The 12,364-nt window shown below is 41.6% G+C and overlaps 1 protein-coding gene across 1 annotated transcript in view; it reads right to left on the minus strand.

Annotated features, from left to right (window-relative positions):
- Positions 1–1,869: 1,869 nt before the first annotated feature.
- Positions 1,870–12,364, minus strand: part of PNPLA2 (patatin like phospholipase domain containing 2) — a 58,573-nt gene continuing 48,078 nt past the window's right edge. The window contains exons 9-10 of the mRNA XM_068260775.1: positions 10,948–11,070; positions 1,870–8,521 (exon numbers count right to left, since the gene is read on the minus strand). Of these exons, the coding sequence (XP_068116876.1) occupies positions 8,221–8,521; positions 10,948–11,070 (424 nt within the window). The 3' untranslated portion in view covers positions 1,870–8,220. The remainder of the gene's footprint in view (positions 8,522–10,947; positions 11,071–12,364) is intronic.

Here is a 12,364-nt window from a genome sequence, read left to right on the forward strand (position 1 = left end):
GAAATATAAATATATACATATATAGCACAACACAGGATCATATGTATGTAGAACACACTCCCCCATGTATAAATATTTATGCTCTTTAACCTCCAATAAGACTGCTTTAAGCTATTCTGTCCCTGGGCAGAGAAAACGTTAGATCATGGCTATTTCCACATGTACTGTGCGGGACATACTAGTAGAGCAATACCCATAGCAACCAACTACACCAACATGCCAGAAGTGGTTTACCACCATGAATGATGACTGTGGATTGGTACAGATTGCAGGGCTTTGCACACAAATCTTGCTCTTCATAAACATGCTAGTTGTCAAACACAAAATCTAAACAGGAAGAGACACACTTTCCAGAAATAAATCCCAGCTGCATGGATATTCCTGATGATCATGAAGGTTCTAAACATTCCCAAGCACATGTGAATCAAGTTCAACTTTCATGTATAGAAAGAAATGGTCAAAACCACTGATTAACGAAGGGAGGAGAGCTTGCTGCACATGGTAGACTGATTGTGATTTGTCTCAAGACTGTGGCACCATCTTGGCATTGTTCAGTATGACCTGCTACCAGGGTGCCACGTTTTACTTTAATGGTTTCTTTCACTTACTAAAAAAAAATCCTACCACTGCATGCCAGACAGAAGTGGCAGTCATTAACTAGGGATGGTCAATGACATGCAAATAATTCCAAGTTGATGGTCATTATATTCCGCTTGAAAATGGGCCAATGGAATGTATCTCATTGACCATCTTTATTCTCAACCCTTCAAAAGAGTAATCAGGAACAAATCCCATGTCCACAGCCAACCCAAACCGTTCTAGGGGCTCCCTAATGCTAATGTATGACCTGACCTATTGCCAACCCCAACTTAACCCAAAATGTCTGCATTACTAAAATCCCTACATTAATGTGAACACTCACCAAAAGCCTAAAACTGGCATCCGCTAATCTTAAACTGCACTGAACTTCTTAACCCCTGAATGTAAGGAAACCGGTTCCGCATTCCCCAATGGGACTGGATGTCACAACCCGCCAATCCTCCACCAAGATCACGTGATGCCCCAAGAAACTATCTCCTTTGGGAAGGTCCCCTCACTTCTTGTTCGGATGACACCTATCACATATACAGAAAAAGAAAAGCAAGTACAGCAGCTTGATTGAATGGTGCTATACTATGAAATTAAACATTGGTCAATATCTCAATAGGCACATAAGGGTAAATATATGCCCAAGGAGCAATAAGTGTACAGCAGTATGTAAACTGGACTGGATACAGTACCCCACAGATATGCTTCATTTTACACCATGGCACCATTATTTGATCAACCTGGTGTGCTTACTTTGTTTTACCAATACGCTAAATATTCCATTGATAGGGCTCTTATATCTTGGTGCTTTGCATTTTAAGTTCTGTTGTCTATATTATTTATTATTTTGCATATATTACCTGATGCCTATCATGTAGACAGCACTAAGGGAAGCCACTCTGACAGGGAGGACACAGACAGCTGTTACATCATTATTTCCCCACAGTTATGTATAGAGCCAATATTTAGCATCTCAGAAGTTTCTGTGATGTAGTATTACAGTTAGACTGAGTCTAGTCTATAAATAGCAAAAAAGAAGTCTAACTGTAATACTACATCACAGAAATTTCTGAGATGCTAAATATTGGCTCTATATATAACTGTGGGGAAATAATGATGCGGCCTATAACAGACAAAAGCAGCCTTTGTTCTCACACTGCAGGAATGACATCTGCCATTTCCTTGGGGCAATGCTACTTTTTCTACATAGACAGTAAATAGTGATCTGATTCAGTACAATGGCATTTCTAACCAAGCTATGCCTTTCAATTATTGGATGTCTTGCTCTGAATTGTGGGTTATCTGTATATAATGCTGGATACACACCATGCGTTTCCGCGTCGAATGCGTCCGTCGATACGCGTCGATTCGATTATTTCCGAGCATTTCCGAACGCATTTCGATGATTTTTAGGTCGATTGCCATGTAAAGTATGGCAAATCGACCTAACGATCCATCGAAGCTTGAATCGGACATGTCGGAAATAATCGAATCGATGCGTATCAACGGACGCATCGAACGCGGAAACGCATGGTGTGTATCCAGCATAAGGCTGTTAGCAGTAAGGTGAAGACAGAAACTTGTAGCGGACTACGTTTGTGAAGCCAGCTAGCATGACTGAGATGTAAGGAAGGGCTCTACATAGCATCATTTGCTGTCACATCTCAATGTTGCACATCACACTGCCAGCTGCTTTACTGTTTCAATGATAAATACAGTTTGTTTGGTTGTCATGCATTTAGTCACAAAGTTCTAGCAAGGGTATGCATGTGTCTGCAACAGCACGACTGCCAATTCACTATCATTTCAGGGGCAATGGCTGTGGGCTGATATGTCTCAGATAAGGATTGTATTTGTTGAAGAACATGGAAGATTTAATGAATGCATGGATTGTACAGAAATCTGTTTATTGTACATAATGGTAGCCCTACACAGTACATCCTATACATATGTTGGTAGCACACAGGCCTATATCCACGCCCAGTTTTACTGTCAACTTATGTCACCAACCTGAGCTGACTAATGCTAAAGCTATTTGTAATAAGCAGTTCAGCGCTGATGACCCCAGTAACACAGACCTGTACTTATCCAAGGTCACTGATCATTACATAGTGTCCTGTGAAAGGAACACCGCTATAAACAGCATTGAGTAAATAACAGTGGCCCAGTTTCCCCAGCATTGATCTTTGATGCTGAGAGGGTAAAGCAATCATCAGGCTGGACAACTTTACTCTGTCACCATAGCTGAAAATCTACCATCATCTGTACAATTAATATCAGCTAGTATGTCCATCAATATATGTAAAAGTCCGCTACCATGGAAAAAAAAAAAAGTCATTAATTCTTTGGTGCTTCGATTAGCCCAGGCCGGGCACTTGTACTGCTTGCACTGGTGCCTTCAGACTTCTGGTGAGAGTAGGGCATTGTACACGTCCTGGGGCTGATTCTATATACAGTGTAGACTGTACAACATGAATGCAGCTCCAGAGGATCGCATACACCCAGAGGGTGCAGCACAGCAATGGCCACTGAACTTGGAAAACTTCGCCCACATTATATATATATATATATATAATGTTCCCCTGTGAGCCTGCATGACCACGCCCACCTCTAGCACAGTTAAGTATATAAATGAGTGCTTTGCACATGTTAAGAGAGTTCGTTTGGTAGCTAGGTGAAGGGTGAGGTGTTTTTAATTTCCTTTTTTCCCATCTAGTTGACATTTTAGGGTTTTTGGTTTAGTTCCCACTAGACTGCTTATAAAAACTGGCATTTTGCATGGTAGAGTAGGACTCACCAGATTGGGGACACTTTGGCGCAGTTGGTGAGCTTAAGCGCGTTAAAGCGTAACCAAGAGCCCCTGTCACTGTTTTCCTGTTGTGTGCTGCAGCCCCTCTGTACTTATATATATATATATATATATATATATATATATATATATATATATATATATATATATACACATATATATATATATACACATACAGAGCTGCACTATTCAAGTCAATAGAAGCCTCCGGGGAGCTTTCTATCCACAGTGAGGGTAGCTGGTCTTCAGTCAACTCACAGCTACTAACAGCCTTTTCTCAATGAGGGAGCAAGATATTATCGGCTCTTCCATTGGTCAGCCAAGACATCAGCAGCATTAGGAAGAGCATTATTGCTTATCACAGAGGTATTTGTGACAGCAGCCTATTATTTACTGGCCAGGGATGACATTGTGCACTGCGGTGCTATGCAGTGGTGCAGGGTGATGTGTAAAGTGGTAATTGTCCCCACTTCATAAATATGCAAAGGGAGTCATTGCTACTCACTAAACTGATGACACATCCCGCTAACATTTATTATAGAACTATAAATTTGTTTGTGGAATTTCACATTTACTGCATTCAGGTGTTAATGTAACGGTTAGCTTGAAGTCAGGGGCGTAACCAGGGGGAGCAGCTCCTGTGACTGCAGGGGGGCCAGAGGTGTGGGAGGGCCCAACATTCCCTTTCTCTGATAGATCAGGGTTTTGTGGCTGTAAAGATCCTGATGGCCACACTTGTTTCATGACCCTTGTATGATGGACCCCCATGATGTGAGGGGAGCCAAGGGAAGGGTTGTGAACATTAAGGTGGCCCCATGTTTTGTAGTTACGCGTCTGCTTGAAGTTCAGCTTTGAAGGGAACATGAGGTGAGAGGGATATGGAGGCGGCCATATTCATTTCCTTTTAAATAATACCAGTTGCCTGGCAGTCCTCGTGATCCTGTGTCTAATACTTATAGCCATAGACCCTGAACAAACATGCAGCAGGTACTCTGACTCAGCTGATGCAGGTTTTACTGGATTAGCCATATGCTTGTTCCAGGGTTTTGACTCAGGCACTACTTATGGTAGAAGATCAACAGGGCTGCCAGGCAACTGGCATTGTATACAAGGAAATAAATATGGCAGTCTCCATATCCCGCTCACCTCAGGTTCCCTTTAACATTAAATGACACCTATAAATAAGCTTATTGTGCAGCCATGTAGCAGATGTGTGTCTCCGCCTCCCAATACAGAGAGAATATCACAGAAGCAGCCATCTCTGATTTACACTTACAACCTGCAGGCCAAGCGTAAGCTTTCTAGTTGGATTCTGATGTAGAACATAAATTCAATACAAGTTTAGCCAAAATGTACTGCCTGTAAGACAGCCCTTTGTAATATAGGCAATCTACAGCAGCCATGCTTCAATCTGAGGTAGAACAATATGTTTTTGTGGACTTCAAGTCCCAGGGGTGCATGAGAAATTGCTTCACTTTCTTGACATCACCCATTTTGAGGTACGTTAATAAAAACAAAACAGACTATACATAAGGCAGTGTACATCTGAAAAACGCAGCAACAGTTCAACAGAAGTACATTTTGTACAAAGCATAAAATAAGCAGCGTATGCATAGACGTTAGAATAAATTAATACAGAAAACAGAATTTCACGTCAAAGATTGTGAAGCCTCCAGAAGTGAAAGAAAAACATAACACAGAGCATTACTATGCAACAGAAACCACAAGGGCCTCATAAGGGTCTGCTGTAATAATTCCTTAAGCTTACTTTCCCACTGCACCAAGGAAGGGGAGGAGCTAACCAATGCTGGACAGACTCCTATTCCCTCAAATGTTCTGACAAATGGGACTCGTTTCAGGGGATCTATAGAACTGACACTAGGACATGGGTAGAGGTATAAAGAAGGTGTCAGGGAAATTTATTTCTGGAACTCGATTAGATGCCCTCAATTTCCAAACATATATCAACGATGCTGGTAATATAGGCAGCACTTTGTGAACACGGGTTTACCAATAGAGAAGACCTGCTGACAGCACCTTCCAAACCACATCTTATAAAGTCCAAGTCAAAAAAACATACTGTGTCATTTTCCATGTCAACGTTTCTGTAAATCACACCAGGTGTTTTTCTTTCGAAGAATTCTAACATTTGTATAGCGCTTTTCTCCTGGTGGAATTAAAGCACTTCATAGGCAGTAGCAGTGCGAGGGAGTCTTGCCCACTGACTCCTTACTGAATAGGTACTGGTTTTCTGAATAGGAAAAGCCAAGATTCAAACCCTGGTCTCACATGACTGAGGCAGTGCCCTTAACCATTACACTCTCCAGCCACATTATAAGGGCCCATTCACAATAAGTGTCCCATACAGGCAATGTCTGAAGCTTCCACTTGCACTGCATATCTATAGACTGGTCTCCACAGTGTAATAAATATGACAGTGGATGGAGCTGTGCTGTACAATGTGGCTCCCTGTACTGTGAATCAGCCCTTGTGATTGTACGTTGTTGAGCAGAGCTAGGGCGATGTAAAGTCATTGGCTTTAGCATTTAGCGACAAAAACACTGACATTTCCGGTTGCCTACCACAAAACGTATGAAATGAGGAAGAGAAAAGCCTCGAACATCAACATGGAGGCTGCCATATTCATTTCCTTTTAAACAACGCACATTGCCTGGCAGCCCTGCTTATCCTCTGCCACTAATACTTTTAGTCATAGACCCCGAACAAGCATGCTGATCAGGTAATGCATGAAAGAAAGATCAGCAGGATGCCAGGTAACTGGTATTGTTTAGAAGGTAATGAATAGGTCAGCCTCTGTATACTTCACACTTCAGTTGTCTTTTAATAGTGATTATTTGCTGTAACTCTGCAATACGTATGTAATACTGGCATGAATTTTCCACACTGCACTAATATCTGCATTCAAATCCCAAAAGTCATAACATGCTGAAGCCTTCTCAAACATAAACAAACCATAATCGATATAGATAGTAGTATGTAAGTGAGGGCGCTCTCCTGCCACCTTCCAGGGGATAACGTGTTATCTAGTGACCTTGGCCAGGATGTGTTGGGAGTAGAGCTTCACCTATCCAATAGCCGGGATAGAAGTTTCAGGAAGCTGCCTGGCAGGGATTGGATGGCTGAGCCTGCAGAGTGTTGACATGTGAGAGACAAACTCTTCACAGCCAAATATTTAAAAAGGGCTTCTCTCTGCAGGCAGACACACAGCAAAGGGTCACAATCACTGAGTGCCCTTTCAAAGGACCTTCCTTGGTACTAGCCTAAACTGCAGTGAGTTGTTGCTACACTTGTCCCCTGCGCTAATACCACTTGCAGCACTGCACGCTGCTTGGTACGAGTAATATTATCCATCAGGTTTACTTTACTAAACCACAGTGCTTACATAACATTAACACATATCATAGATATAAAGGTCTATTCCTTAATTTGAGGAAAGCATAAGGCTTCTAAATAGATTTGACTGACAATCTTCCTAAAAGAATTGACGCTCAGAAGAATAAAAAAAAAAGAAGCAGATGAAAGTGTGTGATGCCTGTAGCAACCCATTTAGCTGAATGTTTTCTATAGTGTTTTATGGAGGAAGTTAAAATTACATTATGCATTTCCATTTTCTGTAGCTGGCATGATCCCAGCTAGACTGCACAGCCCAACGAGGGCATAAACAGAAAAATCCTCACTTCTAATGGGATGAGCCTACAACTGAAGCTTGATGAACTGACATCAAGGTCATGAGTGCAGCAGGCTGATTGATAGCCTTTTGGGTCCGATCCCACAGAAGAGCTTCAGTACATAAACGCCTAATGCTTGTCATGAGAGAAAAAGGTCAGATGAGTCAGAGAGACCACACTGACCCGTCCACCGCACAAAGTGCCTAGAATGAGCATGTTTGGGTCAGGACAGGACCATGGAGCGAAAGAAGGAGGTGGTCTGATCCCATGATTGTGTGCCTGACATGTACCACCTAACTGAACAGTATTGCAGTCCACATACACCCCTGTGTGGCAATAGTATTACATGTCAACAGAGGACTTTCATCACTTTTCTGCTGCTAATGTGTTGTACCGGATACCATAGGGCTCTTTCACAGTTCTTGTGGAGTCCATGCTTTAGGGCGTAAGAGCTGTTCTGGACAGAAGAGGGACCTCTATCTTCACTGATGTTTTTCATATTATTGGCTGAACACCTGACACAATTATCCTTGCCTATTACTACAGCATCAACACAGTGCTCCCTTAAATGTACAAAATAAGCAAGATTTGAGTAGACTTTGAACAGAACTAAAAAAAAAAAGAAATACTCTGCTTAAGCAACAGTAAACTTATATTAAATCATCTACCACTTAATGCTGACAACATGTCAGTATAACGTAGACAGGAGTTGTCTGGTGCTGAGATGTACCTGATAAGAATCACACATTAGTGAAATATCGCCTAATACTTGGCACCTTGCTACTTCACTTCTTAAGGTCCATTATTGCATTGCTTTGGTGAAGTTCATCATCCAGATGACCCATTTCACAGCCACTGAATATCTTCGGTTTACGAACACTGATAAGTACAATATTGTCTGTGGCTACCTCAGTCCGGTCCCATAAGTCCTTATCTTTTTGAAAACTCACAGTTTTTCAGTAATGGACACTAGAAGCCCAATTACAATTGGTTTACAAAGTTATTTTTTTACCTCAGAAACATAATACCTATAAGTGACCTTGATCAAACGCAACTTGGTAAAATTACCAATGACAGTTAAGGTCCTTATCTGAACACAGAGCTTTGGTATTCATTCATGTCAGAATATGGTCTTCATGATGCTTCCAAGCTGTTGGGTTTGGCTACCTCCACCATTAGAAGACTGTTGGGGTCCATGAGGTCCATGGAAAGTGCAGGCTGTTGTGGCTGTTGATGGTGGTACAGTGTAGCCTGCATGTCTACATTGATGCAGAAGAGTCCAGGCATCAGATGCCTCTGATAGTCATCCCATTTTTGCATCAAATCCATTACGGAAGCGCTACTTCTAATCCACCTGGGCAAAGACTCACCGGCACCAAGGACCAAAGGCATGGGAAGGCTTTGAGATCTCCTCAACTCCAGGTGGTAGTGGAGTCTACAACAAAAAGTATAATACCATATGTTGTAACAAAACATCACACTTGGAAATATAGATGAAAAAGGGTGAGGTTAAAATTAAACCTAAGGGAAATTATTTAATAAAAGTTAGATACTTACCTTAGTAGAGGGCAGCCACTGGATAGGCCTAAGGCTTCCCCATCATCCTTGACCCTTGTTGGATTTGCTCTTGCAACTGCGCCTGCAAGAATCCTGTCTGCACCTGCGCAGTATCACAGAGCTGCTTGAGCACGGCTCTCTCCTCTATGTGTGATGGCTCCATTCGTATGCGCCAGAGCAGACAGGTCTCACGCAGGCACAGAGCAGCTGTGATCATACATGGAGGGTATTTCGGCCATGAGTTAGAAGAGAGTCCCAACGAGCAGTGGTGGGGTCTAGGATGACATGGGAAGTCCCTCTATCTTAGTAAGTATTTAACTTGAATTTTTTTCCAAAGTTTATGTTAAAGGAAAACTTTGACGAGAGGGATATGGAGGCTGCCATATTTATTTCCTTCTAAACAATACCAGTTGCCTGGCAGCCCTGCTGGTCTATTTGGCAGTAGTATTGTCTAAATCACACCAGACAAAAGTAGGCAGATAATGTTGTCAGATTTGACAATAATGTCAGAAACATCTGTTCTGCCATATGCTTGTTCAGGGTCTATGGCTGAAAGTATTAGAGGCAGAATATCAGCAGGACAGCCAGGTAACTGGCATTGTTTAAAAGTAAATAAATATGGCAGCCTCCATATCCCTCTCATTACAGTTGTACTTTAACAAGAGAAAAGGGAAACAGCCACAGATTTTTTATAAACAAGGTTGCAATCATGTACGATTTCCCCTTTGGTCTTAAAGCTGGCCATACATCAAACAATCCTACTAGATCTCTATAGCATGACGAGCTAAGTAAATAATGTGTTATAGGAATACTTAGTCTGTAAGATAGAATAAGAATGTAAAGTGAAGAGTGTATGGACATCTTAAAATGATTTCTTATGTGTTTCTGCTCAAATGAATTTAAGCAAAAAAAGAAAACAAATCATGTTTGTAGAAAAAGAAAAAATATTCAATATTTTACAATCCCTATACAAATATTAGCTCTGCTTTAAAGAACAACCGAAGTGAGAAGAATATGGAGGCTGCCAGGCAACCGGTATTGTTTAAAAGGATATAGATACGGCAGCCTCCATATTCTTCTCACTTCAGTTGTACTTTAAAGGACTTCCGAGGCCAAATCTAAAAAATAAGTTAAATACCTGCATCACATTTGAATGCACGGAGGACGCTGTCCGCGCCGTTCCGCCGGGTCCCCGCCGCTCAATACCCCCCTGGCTGGCTCCCGACCGCACGGCCCGGGTCAGGCTGTCCTGCCTCTACAAACATGGCCGCATGAGCTGGCCGCGGCTGCGCAGTCCGCATAGCCGCTAGTGCGGCTGCGCAGTTCTAGGGCCTACCCCCTCCCCCCCCCCCCCCTGATCCACGCTACAGGCTGTTAGAATAATCACAATATTGATGATTCAATAAAGAATAAAACCATTTAAAAAATATCTGGATAGCAATTGAGCACTTTATTTTTTTATATATGTGATATTTATTCATGTGTTTATTTTTTAGTTCTCATTGCACAGGTGTTTATTGGTCTTGCATCACACTAGGTTACATACTGAACCCGAGTTCTCCCCCTGTTGGGCTCAATATTGAGCCTACTGTAGGGTATTTTATCTGAAAGCAGCATTGTGTCATTATACAATATATTGCATTTAGAGTGATTGTTTCATATGCAGCAGGGATCATGTTGGAATATTTGCTTGTTTTTTAAATGGTTTTATTCTTTATTGAATGATCAATATTGTGATTATTATTATACCTAATGTTGAATAAAGATTTTTGTTATACTTTTTCAAATTTTGCTGTGGGAGATGCTATTTTTTAAGGGCTTTCTTCCTCTACCATATAATTGCTCTTGTTTTGAGCCCTAGCACACACAGTTATTTGGTTGAGGTGTTGCAGACACTTTCCAGAAACTTCCTACTGTATCTATCCAAGATTGCCTACTGCTTTTCACACGACGACCAGCGTTTCTTTGAGTGGCGAGCAATCGTTTACGTGATATTGGGACGTGGGTTCAGTTGTGCGACAAAGCAAATGGCATTCTGCGACACACGGTGATAACAACTGTCATGGCTGTTCGGATCTTTAAGATCCCTGATGATTCCCACCCAAAGTGCCACGATCGTTTGAACTCTTGTTCACGCCTGTCATGTGCAGTCACATGTTCCCGTGGGCAGGAAGGTGGGAGAACCTCGTTTGCCGGGAGGCGTTACGGTGAGGTCCCCGATCTATCATCAGGTGAGCATTTAGATTTAGACAAATAACATTACTAAAGTACGATTCTGAAATATAGCATATATAATCTGTATACCTGGCTGATATTTGGCTGCCCAGCTTCTTCTTGGCTTTCCTCAGCACATATCGACAGATTTTACGTGTCTGTTCTTTTATCCACCGAATATCCTCAGGGACATCTGGAAGCCATTCCAGCAATCTGTAAAGCACAAATAACAGCACAGATTAATACCAGACAATGCTACAGTAATTCATACGAGGTGCTCGTCTTCTGCAGTACAGCATCATGTTAGAAATGATCAGTCATGTGATCCAGTGTCCACATCAAACATCCAGTTACTGTAAGTGTGCAGGAATTTGAAGTAAAGGATTTATCTGGGCATGAATGGATGTTGATGTGCACATAGGTTACTTTTATTGCATATATTACCTAAAGAAGCCTTAACAGCTTTAGAAATACAATATCCTGTTTCTTATCTGTTTTAAAAACAGAAAATAAGCAACAGGTTGTGGTAAAATGTATTATGGAGACCAAAACATTTGCTGCATTACTGATCTGATGCATTAACACAAAGACTGCACAGAAATGAATCCCAAGAATAAAAGACAAAAAATAGGGAATTTGCCCAGGGTATAATCATGTCTTAAAGGAAACACACAATTAAAAAAAAAAATATGGGATAAATATTTGTATCTATTCTCCTTCTCCTAAAAATGACCTTTTTTTAAGATCTCCCACAGTTTTATTTTATTTTTAAATCTGCTCTTTAAGTTTTCTACGAACTATTGGCCGTTTTTATTTCTTTTCTGTATAGTCCGACCCAGTTTGGACCCAGACAGAAACTGTCACTTGTGTACCTGATGTTTAACTCCTTCAGGCAGAGAAAGATAAAGAAACAGCATAGCTATTCCTGTGCTTGGCACTGTACACACACGTCTATCTCATCATGTCACTTTATGTATTCTTTAAAGGTGAACTGAAGCGAGAGGGATAGGGAGGCTGCCATATTTATTTCCTTTTAAGCAATACCAGTTGCCTAGCTATTCTGCTGATCCTCTGCCTCTAATAAGGTTAGCCATATGCCCTGAACAAGCATGCAGCGGATCAGGTGTTTCTGACATTATTGTCAGATCTGACAAGATTAACTGCATGCTTGTTCCTGGTGTGATTCAGACACTACTGCAGCCAGATAGATCAGCAGGATAGCTAGGCAACTGGCATTGCTTAAAAGGAAATAAATATGGGGGGAGGCGGGGGGAGGGGGTGATGCAAAGACGTCTCGGTGCAGTGTGACATAATTAGGGTAGCTTTAAAGAAAAAAAGTAGCAACACACACATAACTAGAGTTTAAGAAACATAAGCAGGTGTATACATAAACTCCTAGACAGTCCTGTCCACGTGCATGCATCTCCACATACACACAGCTAAGCCACCCGAGGTAACCTAGTAGCCATCTCAACTATGGTGAGAAGGTCTGCTCCCCAACCTGGTG

The sequence above is a fragment of the Hyperolius riggenbachi genome, chromosome 11 (assembly GCF_040937935.1).
Source record: "Hyperolius riggenbachi isolate aHypRig1 chromosome 11, aHypRig1.pri, whole genome shotgun sequence".
Classification (NCBI taxonomy): domain Eukaryota; kingdom Metazoa; phylum Chordata; class Amphibia; order Anura; family Hyperoliidae; genus Hyperolius; species Hyperolius riggenbachi.